This window comes from Hordeum vulgare, chromosome 2H, assembly GCF_904849725.1.
Source record: "Hordeum vulgare subsp. vulgare chromosome 2H, MorexV3_pseudomolecules_assembly, whole genome shotgun sequence".
Taxonomy (NCBI): Eukaryota; Viridiplantae; Streptophyta; class Magnoliopsida; order Poales; family Poaceae; genus Hordeum; species Hordeum vulgare.
The window spans coordinates 42,070,429-42,097,139 of record NC_058519.1 but is presented as its reverse complement, the minus strand read 5'-3'; the positions used below and the strand labels follow the sequence as shown (position 1 = coordinate 42,097,139).

Sequence of the window (26,711 nt, the reverse complement as noted above, 5' to 3'; positions counted from 1 at the left end):
CCATTTGTCCCGGTTCTAGGCACGAACCGAGACCAATGGGCCGCGCTCTTGGCCCACATCCATTGGTACCGGTTTGTGCCTTGAACCTGTTTAGAAGGGGGGCTTTAGCCCCGGTTTATGACACGAACCGGGACAAATAATTTGCCTATATATACCCATCGCCGCGGCAGAGCACTCTGTTTTTTCTGGCCGGCGAGGGGAGGGCATTTGGGTGCTCTAGCTCACCTCCTATGCACATGAGGTGTTCGATGAAATGCCCGAGCCACACTAGTTAAGCTTTCTCCTCTCGAAGCTCGACCTCGGAGCTCCATTTTTTCCGAGATTTGTCTAGATTTAGCGGTCTGTCAAGCCCATCCCCATTTTCACCGCTGGGGCACGTCCATGTGTACGTCCGCAATATCGTCTGCAAGCTCCTCCGTAGACAGTGAGGTAAGTCGTTGGATTTTCGGTTGACATTGGATTTGGGGATTTCTCATCTAGGGTTTCGCGGGATGGGCCATAATATGCGCCTTTCTGGCTCGTAGGTGGATGGCTGTGGGATTGTGCAGTTCCAATCCGAGTTTTTCATTCCCAATCCAAGTTTCTACGGCCTTGAGGAGCGCTCGAATCACCGTTGCCCGGGGCATGGGCTAATTCCTGCTCGCCATGTTTCTTGGGGTGGAGGAAGCACGGGAAGAAGGTTTTTGGGTTGTCCACTCGATGTAATTCCTCAAAACATCATTTGGTACTCTGTTTTCATCGGTTTATTGCAAATTTATGAATTTCACCTAATTATGTGAACTCTGATTTAACAGCTTCCTCGTGAGTGTGATTGGGTTGTTTGGATTGACCCCCCTCCCACTGAGCTAGTGGGGCAAGCTTTTGAGGAGCTCCATGGTGGCCTTGAACGTAGTTGGATCAAAGCTAGTAGAATGGAGAAGAAGGTTATGGATCCGAACAATGAAAACAAGAAAATGCAATTGAAGTTGAAGAAAAGGAATGAGCTCATGGAAACAATGGGTTTTCTCTTTGTTCTTGGCATCAGCATTGTGGCTAGTTTAGTTTCTATTTGGTCTAAGCAAGCCAATTAAGTGGCAGTGTGTGTGTTATGTTTCTGCTAGTGTGTTGTGCCCTAGATGTAATTCTATCATTTGTGCACTGTTGTGAACTTGAGCAAATGTAATGTTGTGCCCTAGATGTAATGGATATCATGTGTTGTGTTCAAATTGTCACCACTGCCAACTTGGAACCTTTTCAGAGTTCATTTCAAATGCTTTTCAATTTCGTGGTCTTATAGCTCAAAATAACCAGTAAATGCATGAAAAATAACAAATGAAGTCAGAAAGGGTTGTAAATTGATGATGTGGCTTTGAATGGTGCATTTTGAACATAGAAAATATATGTAGTTCAAATAAGTTCAAAAAAATGAAATCCCTTTGTAACAGACGAGTTTCCGTATGAAACCCTGATACTTCAAAAGAGATTGTTGCTACTACAACAAAAGACCTTCCAACGGCGCCAGAAACAAGCGTGTTGACGAGAGACTATTCTTGTCTTGATACTCCTCAGCAACGGCGCCAGGAATCCTTCTGCTACGACTACAACTTTAGGGACTTCCTTGGCAAATATGCAAAGGATTCCCCCGTGGCCTTGGAGCCTTGCGTTGGTGTTCCCTCGAAGCGGAAAGGGTGATGTAGCACAGTGGCGGCAATTATTTCCCTCAGTTTTGAGAACCAAGGTATCGATCCAGAGAAAGGATTGCGTCAAGCCACAAGTACCTGCACAAACACAAAGAGCTTGCACCCAACGCTATGAAGGGGTTATCAATCCCTTATAGATTGTTTGCAAAGTGAGAACTGAAAGCAACAAAGAAAACAAAGCAAAGTAGAAGTGAAAGTGGAGACGATAGTTGTGAATAGACCCGGGGGCCGTAGTGTTCACTAGTGGCTTCTCTCATGAAATCAAGTAGACGGTGGGTGAACGAATTACTGTCGAGCAATTGATAGAACCGCGCAAAGTCGTGACGTTATCTAAGGCAATGATTATATCTATAGGCATCACGTCCAAAACAAGTAGACCGATACTTTCTGCATCTACTACTATTACTCCACACGTCGACCGCTATCCAGCATGCATCTAGTGTATTAAGTCCAAAAGAACAGAGTGACGCCTTAAGCAAGATGACATGATGTAGATGGACAATCTCATATCTACGATAAAAGCCCATCTTGTTACCCTTGATGGCAACAACACGATGTGTGCCTTGCTGCCCCTTCTGTCACTGTGAAAGGTCACCACACGGTATGAACCCAAAACCAAGCACTTCTCCCATTGCAAGAATCATAGATCTAGTTGGCCAAACAAAACCCAAGACTCGGAGAGACTTACAAGGATATCAAATCATGCAAATAAGAAATCAGCAAAGACTCAAATATGATTCATAGATAATCTGATCACAAATCCACAATTCATCGGATCTCGACAAACACACCGCCAAAGAGGATTACATCGGATAGATCTCCATGAAGATCATGGAGAACTTTGTATTGAAGATCCAAGAGAGATAAGAAGCCATCTAGCTACTAACTACGGACCCGTAGGTCTGAAGTGGACTACTCACGAGTCATTGGAGAGGCGATGATGTTGATGTAGAAGCCCTCCAAGTCCAAAGTCCCCTCCGGCAGGGCACCGGGAAGGGTCTCCACATGAGATCTCATGGAAACAGAAGCTTGCGGCGGCGGAAAAGTGTTTTCGTGGATGCCCTGATTTTTTATGGATTTTTAGGGAATTTATAGGCCAAAAAGCTAGGGCAGGGGAGCGCCAGGGAGGCCACAAGCCTGGTTGCCGCGGCCCCCCTGGCCGCGGCAACACAGCTTGTGGGCTCCCTGTGGGCCCCCTGCCTTGGCCCTCAAGCCTCCCGATCTTCTTCCGTTCTGGAAAAAAATATTCCGGGGATTTTATTCCGTTTGGACTACGTTCCAAAATCAGATCTGAAAAGAGTAAAAAACACAGAAAAAACAGGAAGTGGCACTTGGCACTGGATTAATAAGTTAGTCCCAAAAAAGATAAAAAGGTATATAAAACATCCAAAGTTGACAAGATAACAGCGTGAAACCATCAAAAATTATAGATCGTTTGAGACGTATCAATTGTCCGTTTTGTACACGAAGGGCATCCAGTTTTTGCCGTAACCCTCTCAACTTTCTCGCACATGCTATGTGGGTGAAATGATGATACCATGCCAACTTGGGACCTTTTTAGAGTTCATTTCAAATGCTTTTCAATTTCATGGTCTTATAGCTCAAAATAATCAGTAAATGCATGAAAAATAACAAATGAAGTCAGAAAGGGTTGTAAATTGATGATGTGGCTTTGAATGGTGCATTTTGAACACAGAAAAACTATGGAGTTCAAATAAGTTCAAAAAATGAAATCCCTTTGTAACAGACGAGTTTCCGTATGAAACGCTGATACTTCGAAAGAGATTGTCCGTTTTGTACACGAAGTGCATCCATTTTTTGTCGTAACCCTCTCAACTTTCTCGCACATGCTATGTGGGTGAAATGATGATACCATGCCAACTTGGAACCTTTTCAGAGTTCATTTCAAATGCTTTTCAATTTATGGTCTTATAGCTCAAAATAATCAGTAAATGCATGAAAAATAACAAATGAAGTCAGAAAGGGTTGTAAATTGATGATGTGGCTTTGAATGGTGCATTTTGAACACAGAAAAACTATGGAGTTCAAATAAGTTCAAAAAAATAAAATCCCTTTGTAACACACGAGTTTCCGTATGAAACCCTCATACTTCAAAAGAGATTGTCCGTTTTGTACACGAAGTGCATCAAGAGGTCAGCTCCTTCTCCTCCTCCGCCTCCTCCTCCACCTTCTCCTCCGGCGAGTGATCAGGGCACTCTGTCTCCTTCTCCGCCGCGTGGCGGCACTCCGCCTCCTTCTCCGCCTATGCCGGCGCGCCCGAGCAGCTAGCCTCCTCCTTCTCCGCCTCGTCAACAAGGGCGAAAGAGACCCGCCGCCGCTCCGGCTGCTCCGGCGCGTCGTCCTTCTACTCCGCCTCGTAAGAAAGGAAAGACAGCCGCAGCCTCTCCGTCTGCTCCGGCGTCTAGCAGTACAGCCAGAGGCAGGCAATACAAATACGGTCCTTCTCTGAAGACTCCACAGAAGTTACCATACGAGAGGAGCCATGAGGAAAACGCGAAGATCGTGCGAGCCGAAGTGAAAAACTTCTTTGAAGGGGTGAAAGCAAAGAATCATCCACCTCCAGAGGAGAAGATAGATCTGGTAAAAGCGAAGCATACTCTGGTTGCCCTGAAGAAACTACCAGAGTCTCCGACGAAAGACAACTATGAGCGCATTATTACAAAGTCATTTATCGAAGCGGAGCGGTCGGGAAGTACTGTCAGTGGTCAAAGGTTAGCAGAACGACGAGCTGGGAAAAAAGTTGCCCATCTCGGCGAACAAGCGAACCAATCGTTCCCCCCGCTCAAGGTGTCTAGCGATATCGTCGCTAATCATCAAGGGATCTTGTTGCCCGGTACCAATCCTGCAGATTACCTGCCCGACGATGCACATTTTGATTTATTGGAGGTGGACGAACACAAATACGTGTACGGGAAGCCTCTCGTCAAAGATGAAAGATCTCTAACAACGATGATGCGAAGATTCCATGATTGGTACATGAAAACCTGCAAAGAGTCTGAGGGGAGTAATATTTTGACGCTGAGAGTTAGAGAGGAGCATGACCTCGTTGTACTTGAACTGTTGTTGAATGTTCCATTTGAGGAGTTCTTACCGTTTTTCAATCTCCTGGCCCTCGATAAATTAATGATCACTTGCTACTGCCTGTAAGTAGTACTACTTCTGTCATTAAGTCTCTATATATAGGTCAGCTCTTTCATTGCATGCATTTTTAGTTATCCTCACTATATTATATGCAGATTGAAGATCGTCGAATTGAAGAAAAGACAAATCGGTGATATTGGGTTCATTAACACAAATCTCGTAGATGCATTTATGATTGAATTTCAGGCCAAAGATACCGAGGCCAACCTGCTACAATCGTTTGTATTGAATCAAAATAAAACTATAATACTCTTTCCTTACGAATTCCAGTGAGTGTTACTGTCTTGTGCATATTCGGTTTCCCTTATTAGTCAAGGTTATAGTAATGTAATTGATGAGTTATGCATGCGTGTTCAACTTTCACTATATTCTCCTAGAGATTAAGCTTGAGCAGGGACTAGTAACCGACTTAGACTCGAGACGAAAAGATCCCAACGAGTATGCGGACATGACTGAAATTCTACAGAAGTAAGTTAAATTGATCATTATCGCACCATATCGGCAACTTTGTTCATTTCCTGATATCAAGTAATTGTTTTCTTTGTCTGGCAGGGTTTGGAAAAAATTCACCTCAAAAACTCCGAGACTGCCGAAGAAGCTGCAATTTAGACACCCGAAAGTAAGTACTATAGTAGCATGTTCCACGCATCTCCTAGTGATTCAAGCGCTAGTTTCATCAATACCATTTAGCATGCTTGCTAACTATCAGTTTGATTGACCTCTATTTCTTGTAAAGTGGTTGTGGTAGGAACGAGGGAATGGTTACTGTGGATACTACATTTGCGAGTCCATCCGCCACACTACCTGTGAGCGGGGCTACTCTGACAAACAATATGATGTGCGTAAATAAAAATATTCACAATTTTATTTTATTACCATCATTTGTGTTCAGTTTCATTTATTCATATATATGTATTGACCCCCTTCTTCAAATTAGATATTTCGGATGCGGAATGAACTCCTACCAGCAGATCGTATGCGAGGAATTCAAGAGGAATTGGCGGCATTCTTTCTTGACCAGGTGATCGCTAAAGACGGAGAATACCATGTGAACCCTAATTAGTTGAATTTTAATTAGGAGATTATATTGTAAGAGATAATTATATTGTATATATGTAACCAGTAGCGTCGGATAGATATACGAGAACTTGTTGTTCGACCAATCTCTCAGAGAAGGAGAGGTGGTCGATATCACTTCTCTCTGTATGCATATGTTCATGACGATCTTCTGTTTCCTTCATTTTCTTACTAGCTAGCGTGTCTAGTCCTCTTTATACATATAGTATGTAGCGTCGACCAAGCACGGAGATAAGAGAGGACACTTCTCTCTATTAATTAGCTAGCTAACACAATATATGAAACACCTAAATTAACCCCCAAAAACCCTAACCCCCTTTCAAAAACAAAAAAAAATAAAAACTCCAGCACCTGAAATGCTGACGCGTGGATGCCTATTGGTCCCGGTTGGTGCCACCAACCGGGACCAAAGGGCCTCCTGCCTGGGCTCGCCGCACCGGCCACGTGGAGGCCCATCTGTCCCGGTTCGTGTAAGAACCGGGACTAAAGGCCAAAGGCATTAGTAACGACCTTTTTGTCCCGGTTCAGAAATTGGGACAAAAGTTCCTTACGAACCGGGACAAAAGACTGTTTTTGTACTAGTGCTTCGGGGTTGTAATGTGAACTCTTCTCTTCTTCTTTTTGCTCGATGGTGCTTTTGAGCGGGGTTTTTTTTTTTTTTTTGAGCGGGCGATGGTGCTTATGTATGTTGTGTTGTCAATTAGACTATGCGTGGGCCGGAGCTCCTTGCTCCGACTTCCCTGTTAATCGGTTTTCTGTTTTATCGAGTGTCTGCATCTGTACCATTGAAAAAACATTTATTCATTACTTTCACGCAAGTCTTGCGCGAACCTATAATATGGGGATGTAGCTGTTAGCTAGCTAACTGCGCTAGTGTCTAGATGGCACTGCTCCGGAGCAAAGAAGAGGCGATTTTGTTGGAGGTCAAACGTGAAGCGCGTGTCCAGCATCTGCCCCGCGCCTATAATCGTCCTCTCTGCGTAGGGCACGATGGCGAGGCACACATAGTCAGTGCGCTCGCCCGTCATCGCCACAAACAACAGCTCCGGCCTAATAAAGAGCGCGACCGATTCCGGGTGGAACTGGAAGTGGAGCGTCACACTCGGCAAGTGTCTGTGGATACTTTCCCACTTCCCGCGGAAGCAGTGCTTCTGCCCTGGGGAAAAAATGGCATGCTGCACCCCGCGGCTCCTCATGTGCGCAATCAACTCAGCCACCAGGACATGGTACGGTGCCGTGGCCATCAAGGTGAGCGACGTCCCGACGTCGATGATGCACCCGCCGCGGAGGCTACGCCGGTTGAGTTCAAACATCACCGGCGTGATCGCTGTGAGCCTTCGGCCGCCCAGGCTAACGCCGACGACGCCGACGTAGTACATGCCTCCTCCCTGGGCGAGGTCCCCGTGCAGCAGCGGCGTGCTCCGTGCATGCGACTGGTCCGGGATGTCAGCTCCAAATCGAAGGAAGCCACGGCGGTCACGGTGCTGCCTGCTGGCGAGGCAATAGGAGAAGCGCGGGGCGGCGAGGCCGCGGGCCGAGAGCTGCCGGATGAAGGAGGTCGGGTGCCTGTTGAGGCTCATGACGCCGGCCCAGAGATCGTGGTTGTAGAAATCATGCGTGTTGTGCGCACAACCGAAGACAAGGCCGTTGACGCTGCTGATGGGGCTGCCGGGGCCGCTGCCGTCGAAGACGAAGTCGTCGCTGCCAAGGACGCCACGCGCTCTTGAGTCACCGTACTGGAACTTGACGTCGAAGGTGCACCGACCCTGGCCGGCGCGCGTGTACGGAGCCATGCAGCGAGGGTCTGTGGACGCGATGTGGTGGTAGTGAGGGGAGGCGGCGGTGTTGAAAACGGAGCCGTCCTGCCTCTTCTCCGGTACGCAGGGCTTGCACTGCATCCATGTTAGTGGGCGGACGAGGTCCAGCGCGAGCTTGTAGAAGTGTTGGGTTCCGCCGCTGCCGATGCCGACACGGACGCTGTAGATGCCCCCCGAATATGGGATCATCTTGGGGCGGATGGACGTGATGTTCACGCCGCCCTCGGCATCACCTTCCGGCAGGAGCTCCTCGAGTACGCCGGCTGTAGTGCGGTAATAGGGCACCAGGGGCAGGCTGAATCCAGCCGCACCACTGCTGTTGGTGGCATCAAGGGCGAGGCTCACCGGATTTAGCACGACAAGGAAGAAGCACCACATGCAAGCATATACATTAGACATGGCTCAAGTCTCTGGTTGGACTAGCACAATGATCCTTCTTCGCTTGGATGTCGTGCCTTAAATAGATAGATGTACATTAGGACATGTATCCTTACTAGTACATCAGTATATACATCCGATACACATCATTTAATGTCCGTGATTTATAAGAAATTTTTTGATTTGAGTAATAGATAGATACGCATACGCATCATTTAATGTCTATTGTTTATCAGAAGAATGATCCTGGATTTGGAGTACTAGTAATAGATAGACACGCATCATTTAATGTTTGGTTTAGCATAACAACGATCCTTAGCTTGGAGTAGTAGATAGATATGCATCATTTCATGCCTCTGGTTTATCATAACGATGATCCTTAGCTTAAAGTAGTAGATAGATACGCATCATATAATCTATCTGGTTTTTTGAAAACAGTGATGCTTGGCTTGGAGTAGTAGATAGCTATTCTTTTAATATTATTTTTTACTTAATTTTAAAAATATTGCGTCTTTTCCATTTTTTCCAAAAATAACACGGCCGAGGCCTCACCGAAGCCGACTCGTTTCAGTCGGCCTTGTCGTGGCCGATTTCTTCTTGTCGGCTTTGCTGCGGCCGATTAGTGGCCAGTCGGTCACGTGGTAGTCGACGATTGGCTCAACCACGTCGCACCCAGCCACTCGGCCTGAAGGGGAGGCAATCGGCCTTGGCGCAGCCGACAGGAGGCTGCTTAGCCTCTGGTTTATCAGAACGATGATCCTTAGCTTGAAGTAGTAGATAGATACCCATCGTATAATCTATCTGGTTTTATGATTTTTTTTCTTGCTCTTGAAAATCTATTAAAACAATGCATTAAGGAGAAATCCTTTCTGGGCCGTACAAAAAACTCAGTGTATCTTCCATGCGCAAAATCATGATTATACATTTAGTTCACATCCACATCGTCTGAGATAGAGATAAATGATGCATATTCACTACTCCCTCCGTCCAGGTGTGTAGGACGACTTTTAGAAAGCTCGGCGATTTAGGCGGGGAAGGATTGGGCGAGAGCGTGCAGTTTTTGCTAAAAAAGTGAAACAGTTTTGAAAATAAATTCCGTCATTAGTGTTGTCGTTTCAGCTAACCCTGCATGCATTGGCTCTTTCCTTCTCTCACGGGCCATGTCCCAGTGGGAACTGAAAAAAGAAGAGGAGGTGGGTTGTAGTACTCCGAGGGGCATTTAACTGAGTACGAGGTTGTTGAGATAAACGAGGGCATTTAACTGAATTACGCCTAACATTTTTGAAATTCTTGGATTCTCAAAGTCGCCCTATGAACTTGGACGGAGGGAGTACTAGAGAAGGATCTCATTGTTGGGCTGAAACCAGAGACATTAAATAATGCTTATCGTATATGTATCGCTCCAGTAAAAGTGGAAGGAGTATATCTACTACTCCCTTCGTCTCGGTGTATAAGTCAACTTACGGAAATTAAATAATCCCAAAACATTTAGGCGTCATGCATTAACTTCATCTAGTTTTTCTTTTTTGTCATGAATAAAGGAATTAACCAATAAGAAACATGGAACGTGTATGTTTTTAATGACTTGAGACTAACTAACACAACATGCATTGATCAATTCATTACATGCAATGATATTAATTAACAAATTAACATTTATTTCTCTCATTTTTCTCTCCGTCTTGATCACGATGCATGTTGAAATACCCCCCATTGGTCTAATACCCTCCATTGGTCCCGGTTCTTGAAGAACCGGGATTAATGGGTTGTCCAGGGCCGAACGATAGCCCTGTTTCCTACAAATGGCTCCTCGTTTTGGCAAATCACGGATCAGCTCGAAATTACAGTAAATGCCACCGCCAAGTGAGAGACCAAACCGATATGCTCTCATTTATCTCGTCTCTCTCTCTATCAAAGTCGAACGGGGTGTATTTGCCTCCAATGGGATGGCAGCCCACGCATTGCTGGAGCGGAGCGAGCCGAACGCTCCACCAACGCTCACCTTGCTCGCTAGAGCGCTTCCGGCGTAGAGTGGAGTGGAGCGAGCGATTTCGCTGAAGTGGTCTGTTGCCGAACATGTCCTTGGTGTAATTGTACTCATTGCATTCCTAAATATAAGTCGTTTTAGTGATTCAATTATAAACTACATGTAGAGAAAAATGAGTGAATATACACTCTAAAGCATGTTTATATACATTCATATATAGTCATGTAAAAAAAGAGCTTATACGAAGGGGTACATGCATGCAATACCCTACTCTCTCCGTTCCTAAATATAAGTTTTTTTAGAGTTTTCACTAGAAAACTACACACGGATGTATATAAACATATATTAAAGTATAGATTCACTCATTTTGCTCTGTACGTAGTCTTTTATTAAAATTTCTAAAAGGACTTATATTTAAAAAGAAGGAATTATAAACCAACCTTCGAAAATTTGAGATGCTTTGGGAAGGCTTGGGAACGAACCCGCGCTGAGGCTTTTGAAGTTTTGGGTCATCCATCCATCCAAGGAAATGAAACCAGCCCAGACCAGCCAAACCTCGTGAATTTTCTCTTAGGAGTATATAATCTAATCTAATCTAGAAAAATATATTTTTTTTAAAAAAAATATGCACACGAATCTTCAAGTTAAGATCAATGATGTTGGGTTTAGATGTGTAATGCTAATGACACATCTAGATTTGCTTTAGCAAAACTGTTTTTTTATGAGATCATTTATGGTACCCCGTAATAAAATGAGTCCGTCTATTCGGGGAAATCCAACGCTAGAGATTGATTTGTACTGCTCTAAAGATCCAGCAGTATATGTAGTCCAACCCGAGCAAAGTGGTGCAGTATACGGAGATTGAGGGCAATTTTGGTACATCTTAATATTTCAGCCCACCCGTCCGCTGGCTTGACACACGCCACTCGTTCTTCCCAATGCATCATGATCTAGCATATGCCGCAATAGTTCTGGCCGCTGCCGCCGCACGGCCGGCTCATCTCCCTCTGCGAGCCCCCCTCCTCTTCCTCCGCCATTCTCATGGAAAAGAGCGAATCCCGCAGCTAGGCCCCTTAGCTGATCGCGATTGAATGCTGAAAGCATCGATTTTTGTCTTATCAGATTCAGTAACATGAAGTTTGATCTGCGTGTCTACCTCCATACAACGTTTTTGAAATGGTGCTTTAGTTCGACAATTGCCAAAATGTATGTGGTTCGTTCAGTATACCTCTAAGAAAAGTCTCGAGTCAACGTCTGGAGCATGTCTAACTGAACACCTAATCAAGTTCTAAGAAACTGTATTCCATGGTGACCGTTGACTGGTAGGAATAACAAGGTCACAGCCATGTGACGCGGCAGCAAGCTCACGGCCATGAGACACGGCTACTGGAAGGATGACAATGGAGCGTGGGAGGTAGATGGACGGAGCAAACAAGGTCCGATGTTTCGGCGACAGCGGCGGCCGGCGGCAATGCCTATTTCGTGGAGTGACCTGGGGGAGCGATGAGCGTAACGGCAAGACGGGGGATATGGAACGAAGTCTATCAATCATCTATGAAGGAACACACTTTTACCGTGGAAATTAAAAAAAAGGTCAATATTACCCATATGAAATCAACGGTGAGATTACAAATATACTGCTGCCTCCTCAATGACAGTATAGGATACCATAAAAAAGCTCTTTTTTATAATACCCGCATGATTTTTTTCTTGCTATTGAAAATCTATTAAAACAATGCATTAAGGAGAAATCCTTTCTAGGCCGTACAAAAAACTCAGTGTATCTCCGATGCGCAAAATCATGATTATACATTTAGTTCACATCCACATCGTCTGAGATAGAGATAAATGATGCATATTCACTACTCCCTCCGTTTCGGTTTATAAGTCATCTTACGAAAATCAAATAATCCCAAAACACTAAGGCACGATGCATTAACTTTCACCTCGTTTTTTGTTTTTTGACTTGAACAAAGGAATCAACCAATAAGAGACGTGGGGCAATTATGTTTTTAATGACTTAAGACTAACTAGCATGACATACATTGGTCAATTCATTGCATGCAATGATATTAATTAGCAAATTAACATTAATTTCTCTTGTTTTTCTCTCCGTCTTGGTTGCGGTGCATAACCTAAGATGACCTATAAACCGAGACGGAGGGAGTACTCCAAAGAAGGATCTCATTGTTGGGCTGAAACCAGAGACATTAAATGCTGCTTATTGTATATGTATCGATCCAGTACAAGTGGAAAGAGTATATCTACTACTCCCCGCGTCTCGGTGTATAAGTCATCCTACGAAAATCAAATAATCTCAAAATACTTAGGCGTCGTGCATTAACTTTCATCTAGTTTTTTGTTTTTTGTCATGAATAAAGAAATCAACCAATAAGAAACATGGAGCGTGTATGTTTTTAATGACTTGAGACTAACTAACACAACATGCATTGGTCAATTCATTACATGTAATGATATTAATTAACAAATTAACATTTATTTCTCTCATTTTTCTCTCTGTCTTGGTCACGATGCACAACCTAAGATGACTTATACACCGAGACGGAGTGAGTATATAAAACAGGGCATCCAAGCAAAGAAGGGTCATTGGTGCTAATCCAATCACACACTTCAGCCATGTGTACCTACTCCTACTAAATGATGTGCATCTGATAGATGTATTGGTGCCCCATTACCGCACTACAGCCAGCGTACTCGAGGAGCTCCTGCCCGAAGGTGATGCCGAGGGCGGCGTGAACATCACATCCATACGCCCCAAGATGATCCCATTGTCGGGGGCCATATACAGCGTCCGTGTCGGCATCGGCAGCGGCGAAACCCAGCACTTCTACAAGCTTGCGCTGGATCTCGTTCGCCCCTTGACATGGATGAGGTGCCGACCCTGCATACCGCAGAAGAAGCAGGAGGGCTCTGTCTTCAACACAGCCGTCTCCCCTCATTACCACCTCGTTGCGTCCACAGACCCTCGCTGCACGGCTCCGTACAAGCGCGCCAGGCAGGACCGGTGCACCTTCGACGTCAAGTTCCAGTACCATGATTCACATGCACAGGGCTACCTTAGCACCGACGACTTCGTCTTCGACGGCAGCGGCCCCGGCAGCCCCATCAGTGGTGTGAGCGGCCTTGTCTTCGGATGCGCGCACGCCACGCACGACTTCATTAACCATGACGTCTGGGCCGGCGTCATGAGCCTAAACAGGCACCCGACCTCCTTCATCCGGCAGCTCTCGGACCGCGGCCTCGCCGCCCCGCGCTTCTCCTACTGCCTCGTCGGCAACGAGCACCGCGACCGGCGTGGCTTGCTCCGGTTCGGCGCCGACATCCCGGACCAGTCGCACGCACGGAGCACGGCGCTGCTGCACGGGGAACTCTCCCAAGGAGGAGGCATGTACTATGTCCGCCTCGTCGGCATCAGCCTGAGCGGGCGAAGGCTCACGGCGATCACGCCGGCGATGTTCAAACGCGACCCGCGTAGCCTCCGGGGCGGGTGCACCCTCGACGTCGGGACGGCGTCCACCTTGCTGGCACCGGCCGCATACAATGTCCTGACGGCCGAGGTCGTGGCGCATCTGCACAGCCGCGGGGTGCAGCGCGCATCGGGGCCGGTGCATAATCTCAAGCTGTGTTTCCGTGGGGCGTGGCAGAGTATCCGCGCGCACTTGCCGAGCTTGACGCTCCACTTCCACCCGGAATCGGCCGTGTTCTTCATCAAGCCGGAGCTCTTGTTCGTGGCGGTCACGGACAAGCATACCAACTACGCTTGTTTCACCGTCAAGCCCTACGCAGAGAGGACGGTTATAGGCGCGGGGCAGATGCTGGATACGCGCTTCACGTTTGACCTCCAACAGAATCGCCTCCTCTTTGCTCCGGAGCAGTGCCATCTAGACACTAGCGCAGTTAGCTAGCTAGCTAGCTACTTTACATCGCTACATTATCGGATCGTGCAAGACTTGTCTGAAAGTAATGAATAAACGTTTTCTTACAAAACACATAACACCATCGAGCTAAAAAAAGACAAGAGTTCATATTACAACCATGAATTACTACCCAAGTCTAAGATACAACCTCCACTTCAAAACCATCTACTGTACAACCTCCAACTTCTAAAACCGGACAAGAATCAACTCTGAGCCCGTTCAAACCTGTTTTGACTGGTTTTGACTGGTCAAATGCCTAGTCAACATTCAACCCTGAACTCTAAAATCATCTACTCCCTCTGTTCCAAAATAACGGTCTCAACTTTATACTAGCTTTAGTACAAATTTGTATAAAGATTAAGACACTTATTTTGGGACGGAGGGAGTACTTTACAACCTCCAACTTCCAAAACAAGGCAAAAATCAACCCATACCGGTTTCAAAGATGTTTTGACTTGTTTTTAACTAGTCAAATACCCAACATCCCTAGCATTTGACTAGCCAAAACAAATTAAAATCTTCTACTTTACAAATTTAATATATGCAATTTTGAATATTTCTAAATAAAAAATTTGATTATTTTTTTTAACATTTTTGGAATATTCTGAATGTTTTTAAACAGTGTGTTGTTTTTTCAAAAATAACGTACAAATTATAAATTTATGAACATTATTTTAATATTGCATTACATTGTTTTCTCACATCTATAATAAAATCTTGTGATTGTCTTTTTGGACAAAAAAGGCCAATAAAACAAAAAATGTGTTGTAAGAAAATTGCTCCAGTGCCCGAGTGCGAAACTGTGTAGGCTGGTCGGTGATACTCTGTGCGATTCTCCACCTAGTTGACACACATAGTCTCAAATAGGGAGACAACAAAATTCAAAATTCACCGGATGTGACCCTCCCACCTCGCTCCCGTGGGCGACGGGGAGGGCTCCCAAGCCATCACCTCCAGCAGCCTCCTCTCCCTCCCTCCTTCCTCGTCGCCGTCTAAGGACGCGGTCGGGCAAAGCCTGGTCGGCACCGTCGATCCGGTCGGCGTAGGCGACGGCGGAGATTTCTCTTCTCCTTGTTCGATGTCGTGCGGCGCGGGACGGCGTCTTCGGCGACGGCGTCATGCGGATCCAAGGCACGGCGGCGCAGCAGCTCCTGACGGCAGCCCGTGGCGGCTCGGGTGGAGATTGATTGGGCGTGGCGTGTCGGTCGGCTAGACGTGGCTAGAAGATGAAGGTGGAGCTGGAGCTGGACGTGACCAATTTTTCCCCTTCTTCTTCAAAATTTGAATTTACCAAAAAAATGAAAACAGACATTACATCACTTATTTGTAAATAGTAATTACGGTCAAACAATAAACTATGATTACAATGAACAGTGCCTCACCTGAACAATACTCCCACAATTTTCCCTCTTCTTTAAAATCAAAATAATAAACATAAATTTACAAAAAAGTAGTAACCCCATAAGAACAGTACTTTCTTGATATATTTTACTGGTGAACAGTAACCCTACATGAACAGCAATTCCTGTAAGCATTAACGTTCGATGAATAGTAACCCGTATGAACAATGCTTTCTTGATATATATTTTTGGGCCCTTCTCCCCGAATTTGAAAACGAAATAGTTCCCTGTATTTTCCCCCTTTTCCGAAATTAAAATTAAATAGTTAAAATTTACAAAAAAAGCATTTCGGCGCGTTTTAAAACATAAACAGTGCCCTTTGTTCAGCAGTACTTTCTTGTTTTTTAATCTTTTCCTTGGGTTTTAAAACGAAATAATGCCATGTGTTTTCTCCCTTTTTTAACCCCACCCTTTTTGAAAATTATCTTTATTTAAAACTCCTTTAAAAAATAATTAAAAGGTTAAAAATTACAAAAAAATATTTCTCTGATTTTGTCATTTTTGTCCGTTTTGGTCGGTCAGGCGGACATGAACGTCCGCTTCGACGTTTGGGTCGGCGCATGCGCCCAACGCTGGCTCAACCCATTTTTGCCGGCGTGCAGCAAACATGCATAATTAAACATTAAAAGCCGGTCACGAAGGCCGACGAGAGCCCACGCGTTACATTATTAATGAAAAAGGAAAAAACCCTAGGCATCCTCGGCGGCGGCGGCGAGGTCGGGCTGTGCCGGAGTAGGGGCGAGCTCGGGTTGTGCCGGCGCGAGTAGTGTTGGTGTGACAGCCCGAGACCGACGTTCCAGAAGATTCCCCCTTCTTTTCCGTTTTCGTCGTGTGATTAGAAGTATTCGTTGCATCGTCATGTAGTTGCATCATCGCATCATGCATGGCATCATGTCATCGGTGTTTTGTCGGTGTTGCTTGTTGCTTCGTGTTGTTGGGTGTTAGTGTTTCGTGAGTGGCGTCGTTTGTTGGCGCGATGAGAGAGAGAGCGTGAGAGCCACCGCTAAACCCCGTTGCACCGCCGACCTAAACCTTCTCCCCTCCTCTCCCCTCCTAAGTTGTTTTGTGGTTTTGCTAAAGATTTCTAACTTTACCCCTCTTCAAAAATATTCGTCTTCTTTTAAAAAAGTCCATTTTGTTAAACGTAGGGGCAACCCTTAGGTTTTAATTTTACTCTCCGTTTGTTTCATTTTTTTTAAAAACCCTCCCATTTTAATTCTCTTTTAAAAGGATTTTATTTATTCTTTGAATAAAGAGGTTTTAATTAATTCTTTTGAAAAGGGGTTATTTTTATCTTCTTGTTAAAAGAGTTTTAATTTAATTCTTTTAAAAGGGTTTTATTTTATTCTTAAAAAAAAAAAGGTTTCATTGTTATTTCTTTTAAAAATTGCCCAAACTATTTAAAGTTGGGGTTTGTTTTTAAAGGGGTAAAAGGCACTTATTTTAGTTCATTTTATCTCGTTTAAAAAAACCTTTCTTATTTACAGTTTTCTGTTTTAAAGGTTTTGGAAAAAAAACCATCAGGGGGAGGGAGCCAGCCCAGCCGGCGAGGCCGAGATGGCCCCCTCCTGCCCTAGCGAGAGGAACTCTCCTCCCGTCCCCCTCATTCCCCTCCTCCTCCCGCGTCGCGCCGCCGCCTCCCTGCCTCCCTCGCCCCGCCGCGCTCGCCCCTCATGCCGCCGCCTCGTCCTCCCGTCGCCAGCTCGCGCCTCGCCGCCTAGCGCCGCCTGCTCCGCCCCCGCTCGCCTCCCTGCGTCGGAGCGCCGGCGTCCCTCCCCGCCGCCTGCGTCCGCCGCACCGCCAGCAGCCCCTGTGCGCGCCGCCTCCTCCGCCCCTGCGCGCCGTCGTCGACCTCAGCTGCAGGCGCCCCGCGGCTCCCCTCGGCGCGCCGCCGCCGTGCAGCCCGTGATGAGGCCCTCCTGCGCGCGCCACCCCCCTCGGTCTGCCTCGCCCTCTGCGCCGTCTCCTCCTCGAGCCGCGCCGCCTCCGGCGCCGTCTCGCCCCAGCGCCGGCCTCCGCCCTGCTCCGCCCCGCCGCTGTGCCTCGCGCGCCGCCTGCTGGAGCCCCGTGCCTCGACCCCGACGCCGTCATGGCCCCAGCGCCCCTGCACCCGAGACCTCCTAGTCACGTCGCCGCGCTGCTTCGTCGTCGCGCCGCCGCCTCTGGCTCCGGTGGTCGCCGCCCTCGCCGCGGACCTGCGCCGCCCCATGGAGCCGCCTCCAACTCCCGGCCGGCCCGAGGTCCCGTCGGTGCCGTTCTGCCTGCTACTGTTGTTGTCCCTGTTGGTGTAGTTGATGTTTTGTCCTGCTGCGCCACTCGCTGCTGCAGTTTGCTGTTGCTCCGTGTTGCCCAGATGTTGCTGCTGCCGTGCGATGTAGCTGTCAAGTGTTGCTGCTGTGTCCGCGGTAGCTGATGTTGCCTGCCCTGCTGTGTAGTCGCTGTAGCTAGCTTCTGCCTGATGCGTGCTGCATCGCTGCTGCTTTGCTGAGTGCCGCCAGCTAGCTGGTGTTGTTGCCGTGGCCGATTGCTGCTGCCCTTGCCGATAGCTGTCGATGCCAGTGCTGTTGCGAGTTGTCCTGTTGCTGTTAGTTGCAAGCTAGCTTGCTCTTGCTGCCGTTAGCTTGCCTGTAGTTGTTGTTGCCGTGCTTGCGCCGCTGCCGTGCGATTGCTGTTGTAGCTGGCTTTGCTGCTGCTAGTTTGCATTGCTGCTAGTGGTAGGTTGCGGCATGCTAGTGCTAGTGCCGCTTTGCCGTTGTAGTTGTTGTCGTGTCGCGTGCCGTCGCTGCGTGCATGATCACCGCCTTCATGGGTCCTCGACAAGATCGCCGAGTACCACGACGCCCCGACGACCCCGGGCATCTACGGATTCGTGAACGACTACCGACGCCGAAGACCGTCTGCCGACGCCGAGAGTACGACTACCGTCGACGAGACCGTGCGCCACTACTTCAACCGCCGGCTCGTGAACGACTACTTCCATGACGACCACGACGTCCGCTTCGACCGAACCCCTCCGACTCGCACGCGTCGAAGGTATACCGATGGGACATGCCGTGTATCGTGCGCTAGTGATGTACGGATGTATGTGTTGTACAAGTTGAATGCATGTATGCACCGTTTGTTTGCACCGTTTATTTGCCGTGCACGTCGTCTTCCTTTTTCGTCGAGCCCTCGACACATGGGAACCCGAGAAACGGGGTCACCCCATCTTTATTTTTCCGTTCCCGCACGCGTTCGTATACGTTGGCACCGTTTTCTCCTCGAGTTATCGGGACTGGAACGTTGCCGTGGCATCGTTTCCGACTCGCCGCCTTGTTTTCCTCTCGCTTGCCATGGCGACACCATGCTTATTTCCCTCCTTGTCGTGATGTGATGAACTCGCATGCATAATGCATCCATGGCATATTTATTTTGTGTTGCTTGTTCTTGTGCCGTAGCTCCGTTCAAAGTCCGACGTGCTGTCGACTAGGTTGTCATGTAGGTTCATCGCTCACCCCTTGCCATGTTAACAACATTCAATATTGCCGTGATAATTAACGGGAGTTAATTAAATATTTAAACGTGGAGTTTCATCGATATGCAACCCGTTGCATCTCGAGCTTCATTTAAAGTGTAGTGTATGTGTGAGGTGTTTTGCCGTGCCATCCCGTGCATCGATGACCTGTTCATGCGTCATATTAGGGTTGCATCATGTCTTGCTTTGTGGTGGTGAATACTTGTGTTGATGTTTGTTTCCGGTTTCCTCCGTCTCGATAGAGTTCCGCAAGCGTGTCGGAATGTGAGGACCCGTTCGACTACGTTGGTTCGCTGACTTCACCGAGTTGTTCTTCTTCTAAGAGGGATCTCAGGCAAGATGATCATTTCCCCAGATACCATTACTATCATTGCCACGCTAGTGTTACCGCTTCTATCGATTATGTCTCGTTGCCTACCACCTGTTAACTATCAGCCTCTCAACAATGCCATGATTACCATCAACCTGTTCGACCTAGCAAACCACTGATTGGCTATGTTACTGCTTGCTTAACCCTGTTGATAGCGTTGCTAGTTGCAGGTGTGGTTGCTTCCATGTGAAAGCATGGGTTCCTTGTCATATCACCATATTTAATGCTATTTAATGCACCTATATACTTGGTAAAAGGTGGAAGGCTCGGCCTTTCTAGCCTGGTGTTTTATTCCACCTTTGCCCCCTTTAGTTACCGGCTACCGGTGTTATGTTCCATATCTGAGCGCTCCTAACACGATCGGGGTTGTTATGGGGACCCCCTTGATAATTCGTTTAAGATTAAGGCTGGTCTGGCAAGGCCCAACTTTGGTACTACATTTGCCTAATCACTAATAAACTGCATAGGGAGTAATTAACCCGAGGAAATTTAATCAACCCCCGGGCCAGTGCTCCTCATGAGTGTTGGTCCAAACTAGAGCCGTTTGCGGGGCCAACCCGGGGCAACTCGGGAGATTTCTATCAGGCCACCGTACGCTGTGCTTATCCGTCGTGTCCTGAGAACGAGGTACGCGACTCCTATCGGGATCGTCGACACGTCGGGCGGCCTTGCTGGATTAGTTTTACCTTTGACGAGATATCTTGTGCATCGGGATTCCGGTGATGCTTTGGGTAATCTCAGAGTTGAGGTTTTTCCACTAGGGAATCCGACGAGATCGCGAGCTTCGTGATTGAGGATTTCTATGCGGCTTGTGGTAATTTGTGATGGACTAGTTGGAGCACCCCTGCAGGGTTAAATCTTTTCGGAAAGCCGTGCCCGCGGTTATGTGGCAACGTGGATACTTTGTTTAACACTGGTTCTAGATAACTTGAAGTTAACTTAATTAAAATATGCCAACTGGGTGCGTAACCGTGACTGTCTCTTTCGTGAGTTCCTTCTCCGATCGAGGACACGGTGGGGTTATGTCTGACGTAGGTAGGTGTTTAGGATCATGCTTTTGATCATCAGTAGTTCACGTCCGTTATGCGTAGATCTTCCCCCTCTTATTTCTGGTACTCGTAAGTTAGCCGCCATATATATACGCTTAGCGGCTGCTGCAACCTCACCACTTAACCATACCTCACCCATTAAGCTTTGCTAGTCTTGATACCTTTGGAAATGAGATTGCTGAGTCCCCTGTGGCTCACAGATTACTACAACACCAGTTGCAGGTACAGGTAAAGGTTACTTGACGCGAGCGCGTTGATTGTTCATTTGGAGTTGCTTCTTCTTCTTCTTCTTCATCGATCTAGGATGGGTTCCAGGCCGGCAGCCTGGGATAGCAAGGGTGGACGTCGTTCTTCTTTTGTCGTTTGTTTTCGTCCGTAGAGGGACCCTGCTCTTACTCTTGATGATTATGTAATGTACTGGTGTGACTCTGATGTAGCTTGTGGCGAGTGTAAGCCAACTCTTTATGTATCTCTTCTTTTCAGTACATGTACTTGTAACGATATCCATTCTTGCGACACGACGAGATGCGCTTTTATCCCTGACGAGGCCCTCATGCCAAATTGAGGATAGGGTCGCATCTGGGCGTGACAAGTTGGTATCAGAGCAAGGACCGACCTAGGAGCCCCCTTGATTGATCGAACTTGGCCGAGTCGAGTCTAGTGAATAACTATTTGAGTCTTAGTTATATATCGGAGAGTAGGATTCTTTTTTCTCCTCTTCTATGCTCTGGTGAGGAATCTTGACGTAATAATTTACTCTACTCCTCTTCTCACTCAAAATTTTTTTAGGATCACGCGGATATTCTTGGGATCTATATGATGCCGATGTGACGGAGTTCTGTCTTGGTGCCTCCTGTCTGAGTTGATCTTCTTCCGGGGAGTTGAGCTCCAGGGGATTCTTGAGCACATCGTTATCATTCAGATTTCTTAGTATCTCAGAACGAAGGATGTTCGTAATTGCTTCAATACTAGTAGTGGCGAGATAACCCCGATGTCCCCAGTACTGGTGCAGATTGTTCGGGAGTACTGCCATACTTTGTATCGTTGTGATCACGAGGGTCTGTTGTAGATGAAGGTCCGAGATTCTGGTCGTGTGTTGACGGATGTGATACAAGTGACGGGTTAGTATAGGAGTTGTGTGATTATTACTCCTTGTATCCGTGTACCAGATTGCATGGCCAGATATTTCGGGAATTCATAGGTGGGAATTCAAGTAGTTGCTTATAGGACAATCTTCCAACAAATGAATGATGTTAGGTTGGGGTTCGACATCTAGTGGATTCGTTTGTTCACGGTCGACTTACAGCAGTACATGTTGTGTCTTAAAGAGTCCTTGTAGCTTGCTACGACTCGGGGACGCTTCGTATGTCAGGTGCACTGCCTTGCACTTGGTGGCTACTGTAAATCTTGCCCGTGCGATCCTGTCCACGAAAATATCGAATGGAAATCTTTCTCATGAGTTTGTTCTGGCTTGTTTCATAAGCCGCACCCTTTGTTTTGTTGAAATATGGTAATTCAGTTGCTTCGATGTCAAGTGGTGATTTCAGATCCTTTTAAGAGGTGTTCTCATATTTTTATGTGAGAATGCAAATCCTTTTGCTTAATCAGTTGTCTTATCAATTCCTTTCAACCGGAGTCATCGTATCAAGTCTTTTCAACCGATGTGTTTCTCTCCAAGTGGATTCAACCCTCTCCAATTTGCAAGATCAGTCTCTCATTTTATTCCGGAGTTCATCTCATCCGTCCCAAGTTGTCTTTGTTTTTCCCCGCCCTCCCGCCCTTTTTCTTCAGTGATTGGATTTCATCCAACTGCATTTCATTTCAGTGATGCTTCCGCTATCTCTTCTTTCTTTCGTAACCGGTGATTCGTTGTGAAGATTCTCAGGAGCTTCGTGTTCATCTTTGTTCATTCTGTCATCCTTACCGGTGAATTTAATTCGGCTATCCGTGTTCATCATATCCTAATTATCCTTGTAATTCTTTTTCATGCTGGAGATTCTTTCAGGCTATCTTGGTTATTCATTCCTTTCTTTTCATCCGGAGTGCTGAAGATATCTCTGAGTTTCGAGTTTCAATTTCTTTTAATTATTTCAAGGTTCTCAACCTCATTTAGTTTTCATTTGTACCGGTGCAATATCTCTCGGTCTAGCAATCTTTTCTAACGGTGATTTTCTTTGAGTGGGCCCATAACCCACAGGTTCTTCCCAGGATCTTACCTGGCTCTTTAATCTTTTTCGGAGATCCTTAAGTCTTTTCAACTATGACGTAAGTATGGATTTCATCAGTCATATTCTTTCTTCAAGATCCATTTAATTTAATTCTCATGTTGGCTCAACCTTTCATTCGTCATTATTCCGGAATGTCTCAGTGTTCTTGGTGGTGTTCTTCTCATCATTCTCTTCTTTCAAGACCGAAGGAGTGTTTCTCTCGAATCTTGGTCCATTCTCTTGAAGATATCATCTCAGCTTGTGTTATCCTTTCAATTGTTTCCATTCATGAGAATCTGTTTCTTGCTATCCGGTGCATTTCTGAATTGTTTTCATTCTCGATCCTCCGAAGGCCATCATTTCAGAAGATTCGTCGTTCTCAGCTTTCAGCTTTCATCCTCAAATATTCTCAATTGTTGTCTCTTCGTTCGTCTCTCAATTATTCTGGTGTCTTGTTTAAATTTCTCTCTCAGGTGGGTCAAGATCTCTTCATTCTCATGTTTATCCATGCTTTCTTGGTATTCCCATTCAATTGGAATTCTTACCCGTGCTTCTTTCATTTTGGCTTCACGTGGTGCTTATCTCTCTATCTCTTCAAGATTCTTTCAAGAGGAATAAGTTGTATGCTATATCCTTGCTAGTCATCAATTAAACTTGATGAAGGATGAGCATAACATAATTCTTATTCTTGTTCTTCCTTCTTCCTAGAGATTTCAATTCTTCTTCCGGAGTGGCTCACGATATCAATTCCTTTTCTCTAGTGTTCTTATCTTTCTTTTCCGGAGTTTTAAGCTCTATCAAGTTTTTTCCGTGAGGCTTCATCTAAATCTTGGTAAGGCCTTTAATCTAATTCATTTCTACATTCATATCTCTGCATCGTTCATTGGTATACGGAGGTCCTTCTTCGTGGTTCATCAAGGATGTGATTCATTCTCTTGTGTTCTTCAAGATTCTGTTGGAATACCTCAAGTATTCTTTCTCTTCCATTTTCGGTGCATTTTTTATTCCGTTATCCTTGGAGGTGGTATTATAGCCTTCTTGTTAGTGTAGGAGCCTCGAAGAGTTTTCCTTTCAAGAATGAGATAATTAAACCCACCAATTCCTTGATCATGAGATATCTACAACCCATGATTTCTTCATTGAGCTATCTTGGTTTGGATTTCACCTAAAGCCTTTCCTATGGATTGTTGCTATCATGGTGCTTGTCATTAATCCAAGTTCTCATTGTATCCTCTTGGTGCATGTAATTGTTCATATCTTGTTTCTCTCAAACAATCCTTGTTTCTGTTAGTGGCTGGTTCTCACTTCATTAGTTTGAAAGGTCTCCATAAGCCCACTACTATCTTGTTCTTTTCGTTGTTGTTTCCAACAACTTCGTTCAATTCTCCTTGCAGGGTGTTTGTCAAGTTCATTGGAGATAGTGGTTGTCATTCTATCTTCATTCTCTTCTTCCGTATGAGCTAGTTCCTATTCTATTGTCCCGGAGGCATTGTGGTGTTGCTCTTTTAGGTCAATCTTGTTGTTCTACCAAGATCATGGTGTTCCCTTGCTCTATTTAGTTGTTTGTTATGAATATTGTGTAATTCTCTCTTCTTATCGAATTTTTTGTCCCATTTTCCTACCGAAGTGCTGCCGAAATTTTCCGTGAATTCTGGCTTCTTTCTCATATCATTCCTCATCTCTATGCAACCTTTCAAGGATCGTTGGTTTCACTCGTTTGTCAAAGAAGCGACTAAGTTTTACCTCTTGTTCTTTCTCATCCTCTTCCCCCTTTCATTCTTGGATCTCGGGGCGAGATCTTCTTGTAGTGTAGGAGAGTTGTGACAGCCCGAGACCGACGTTCCAGAAGATTCCCCCTTCTTTTCCGTTTTCGTCGTGTGATTAGAAGTATTCGTTGCATCGTCATGTAGTTGCATCATCGCATCATGCATGGCATCATGTCATCGGTGTTTTGTCGGTGTTGCTTGTTGCTTCGTGTTGTTGGGTGTTAGTGTTTCGTGAGTGGCGTCGTTTGTTGGCGCGATGAGAGAGAGAGCGTGAGAGCCACCGCTAAACCCCGTTGCACCGCCGACCTAAACCTTCTCCCCTCCTAAGTTGTTTTGTGGTTTTGCTAAAGATTTCTAACTTTACCCCTCTTCAAAAATATTCGTCTTCTTTTAAAAAAGTCCATTTTGTTAAACGTAGGGGCAACCCTTAGGTTTTAATTTTACTCTCCGTTTGTTTCATTTTTTTTAAAAACCCTCCCATTTTAATTCTCTTTTAAAAGGATTTTATTTATTCTTTGAATAAAGAGGTTTTAATTAATTCTTTTGAAAAGGGGTTATTTTTATCTTCTTGTTAAAAGAGTTTTAATTTAATTCTTTTAAAAGGGTTTTATTTTATTCTTAAAAAAAAAAAGGTTTCATTGTTATTTCTTTTAAAAATTGCCCAAACTATTTGAAGTTGGGGTTTGTTTTTAAAGGGGTAAAAGGCACTTATTTTAGTTCATTTTATCTCGTTTAAAAAAACCTTTCTTATTTACAGTTTTCTGTTTTAAAGGTTTTGGAAAAAAAACCATCAGGGGGAGGGAGCCAGCCCAGCCGGCGAGGCCGAGATGGCCCCCTCCTGCCCTAGCGAGAGGAACTCTCCTCCCGTCCCCCTCATTCCCCTCCTCCTCCCGCGTCGCGCCGCCGCCTCCCTGCCTCCCTCGCCCCGCCGCGCTCGCCCCTCATGCCGCCGCCTCGTCCTCCCGTCGCCAGCTCGCGCCTCGCCGCCTAGCGCCGCCTGCTCCGCCCCCGCTCGCCTCCCTGCGTCGGAGCGCCGGCGTCCCTCCCCGCCGCCTGCGTCCGCCGCACCGCCAGCAGCCCCTGTGCGCGCCGCCTCCTCCGCCCCTGCGCGCCGTCGTCGACCTCAGCTGCAGGCGCCCCGCGGCTCCCCTCGGCGCGCCGCCGCCGTGCAGCCCGTGATGAGGCCCTCCTGCGCGCGCCACCCCCCTCGGTCTGCCTCGCCCTCTGCGCCGTCTCCTCCTCGAGCCGCGCCGCCTCCGGCGCCGTCTCGCCCCAGCGCCGGCCTCCGCCCTGCTCCGCCCCGCCGCTGTGCCTCGCGCGCCGCCTGCTGGAGCCCCGTGCCTCGACCCCGACGCCGTCATGGCCCCAGCGCCCCTGCACCCGAGACCTCCTAGTCACGTCGCCGCGCTGCTTCGTCGTCGCGCCGCCGCCTCTGGCTCCGGTGGTCGCCGCCCTCGCCGCGGACCTGCGCCGCCCCATGGAGCCGCCTCCAACTCCCGGCCGGCCCGAGGTCCCGTCGGTGCCGTTCTGCCTGCTACTGTTGTTGTCCCTGTTGGTGTAGTTGATGTTTTGTCCTGCTGCGCCACTCGCTGCTGCAGTTTGCTGTTGCTCCGTGTTGCCCAGATGTTGCTGCTGCCGTGCGATGTAGCTGTCAAGTGTTGCTGCTGTGTCCGCGGTAGCTGATGTTGCCTGCCCTGCTGTGTAGTCGCTGTAGCTAGCTTCTGCCTGATGCGTGCTGCATCGCTGCTGCTTTGCTGAGTGCCGCCAGCTAGCTGGTGTTGTTGCCGTGGCCGATTGCTGCTGCCCTTGCCGATAGCTGTCGATGCCAGTGCTGTTGCGAGTTGTCCTGTTGCTGTTAGTTGCAAGCTAGCTTGCTCTTGCTGCCGTTAGCTTGCCTGTAGTTGTTGTTGCCGTGCTTGCGCCGCTGCCGTGCGATTGCTGTTGTAGCTGGCTTTGCTGCTGCTAGTTTGCATTGCTGCTAGTGGTAGGTTGCGGCATGCTAGTGCTAGTGCCGCTTTGCCGTTGTAGTTGTTGTCGTGTCGCGTGCCGTCGCTGCGTGCATGATCACCGCCTTCATGGGTCCTCGACAAGATCGCCGAGTACCACGACGCCCCGACGACCCCGGGCATCTACGGATTCGTGAACGACTACCGACGCCGAAGACCGTCTGCCGACGCCGAGAGTACGACTACCGTCGACGAGACCATGCGCCACTACTTCAACCGCCGGCTCGTGAACGACTACTTCCATGACGACCACGACGTCCGCTTCGACCGAACCCCTCCGACTCGCACGCGTCGAAGGTATACCGATGGGACATGCCGTGTATCGTGCGCTAGTGATGTACGGATGTATGTGTTGTACAAG

At 47.1% G+C, this 26,711-nt stretch overlaps 2 protein-coding genes across 2 annotated transcripts; one reads left to right on the top strand and one right to left on the bottom strand.

Moving 5' to 3' along the window:
- Window positions 1–6,703: 6,703 nt before the first annotated feature.
- On the bottom strand, window positions 6,704–8,158 carry LOC123429460 (protein ASPARTIC PROTEASE IN GUARD CELL 1-like). The gene has a single exon (XM_045113494.1). The coding sequence runs from the start codon at window positions 8,132–8,134 to the stop codon at window positions 6,776–6,778; it is 1,359 nt and encodes a 452-aa protein (XP_044969429.1). The 5' UTR covers window positions 8,135–8,158; the 3' UTR covers window positions 6,704–6,775.
- Window positions 8,159–11,472: 3,314 nt separating this feature from the next.
- LOC123425292 (protein ASPARTIC PROTEASE IN GUARD CELL 1-like) lies at window positions 11,473–14,026 on the top strand. The gene is made up of 2 exons (XM_045108974.1): window positions 11,473–11,536; window positions 12,777–14,026. The coding sequence occupies exons 1-2, from the start codon at window positions 11,473–11,475 to the stop codon at window positions 14,024–14,026; spliced, it is 1,314 nt and encodes a 437-aa protein (XP_044964909.1).
- The last annotated feature ends 12,685 nt before the right edge of the window (window positions 14,027–26,711 follow it).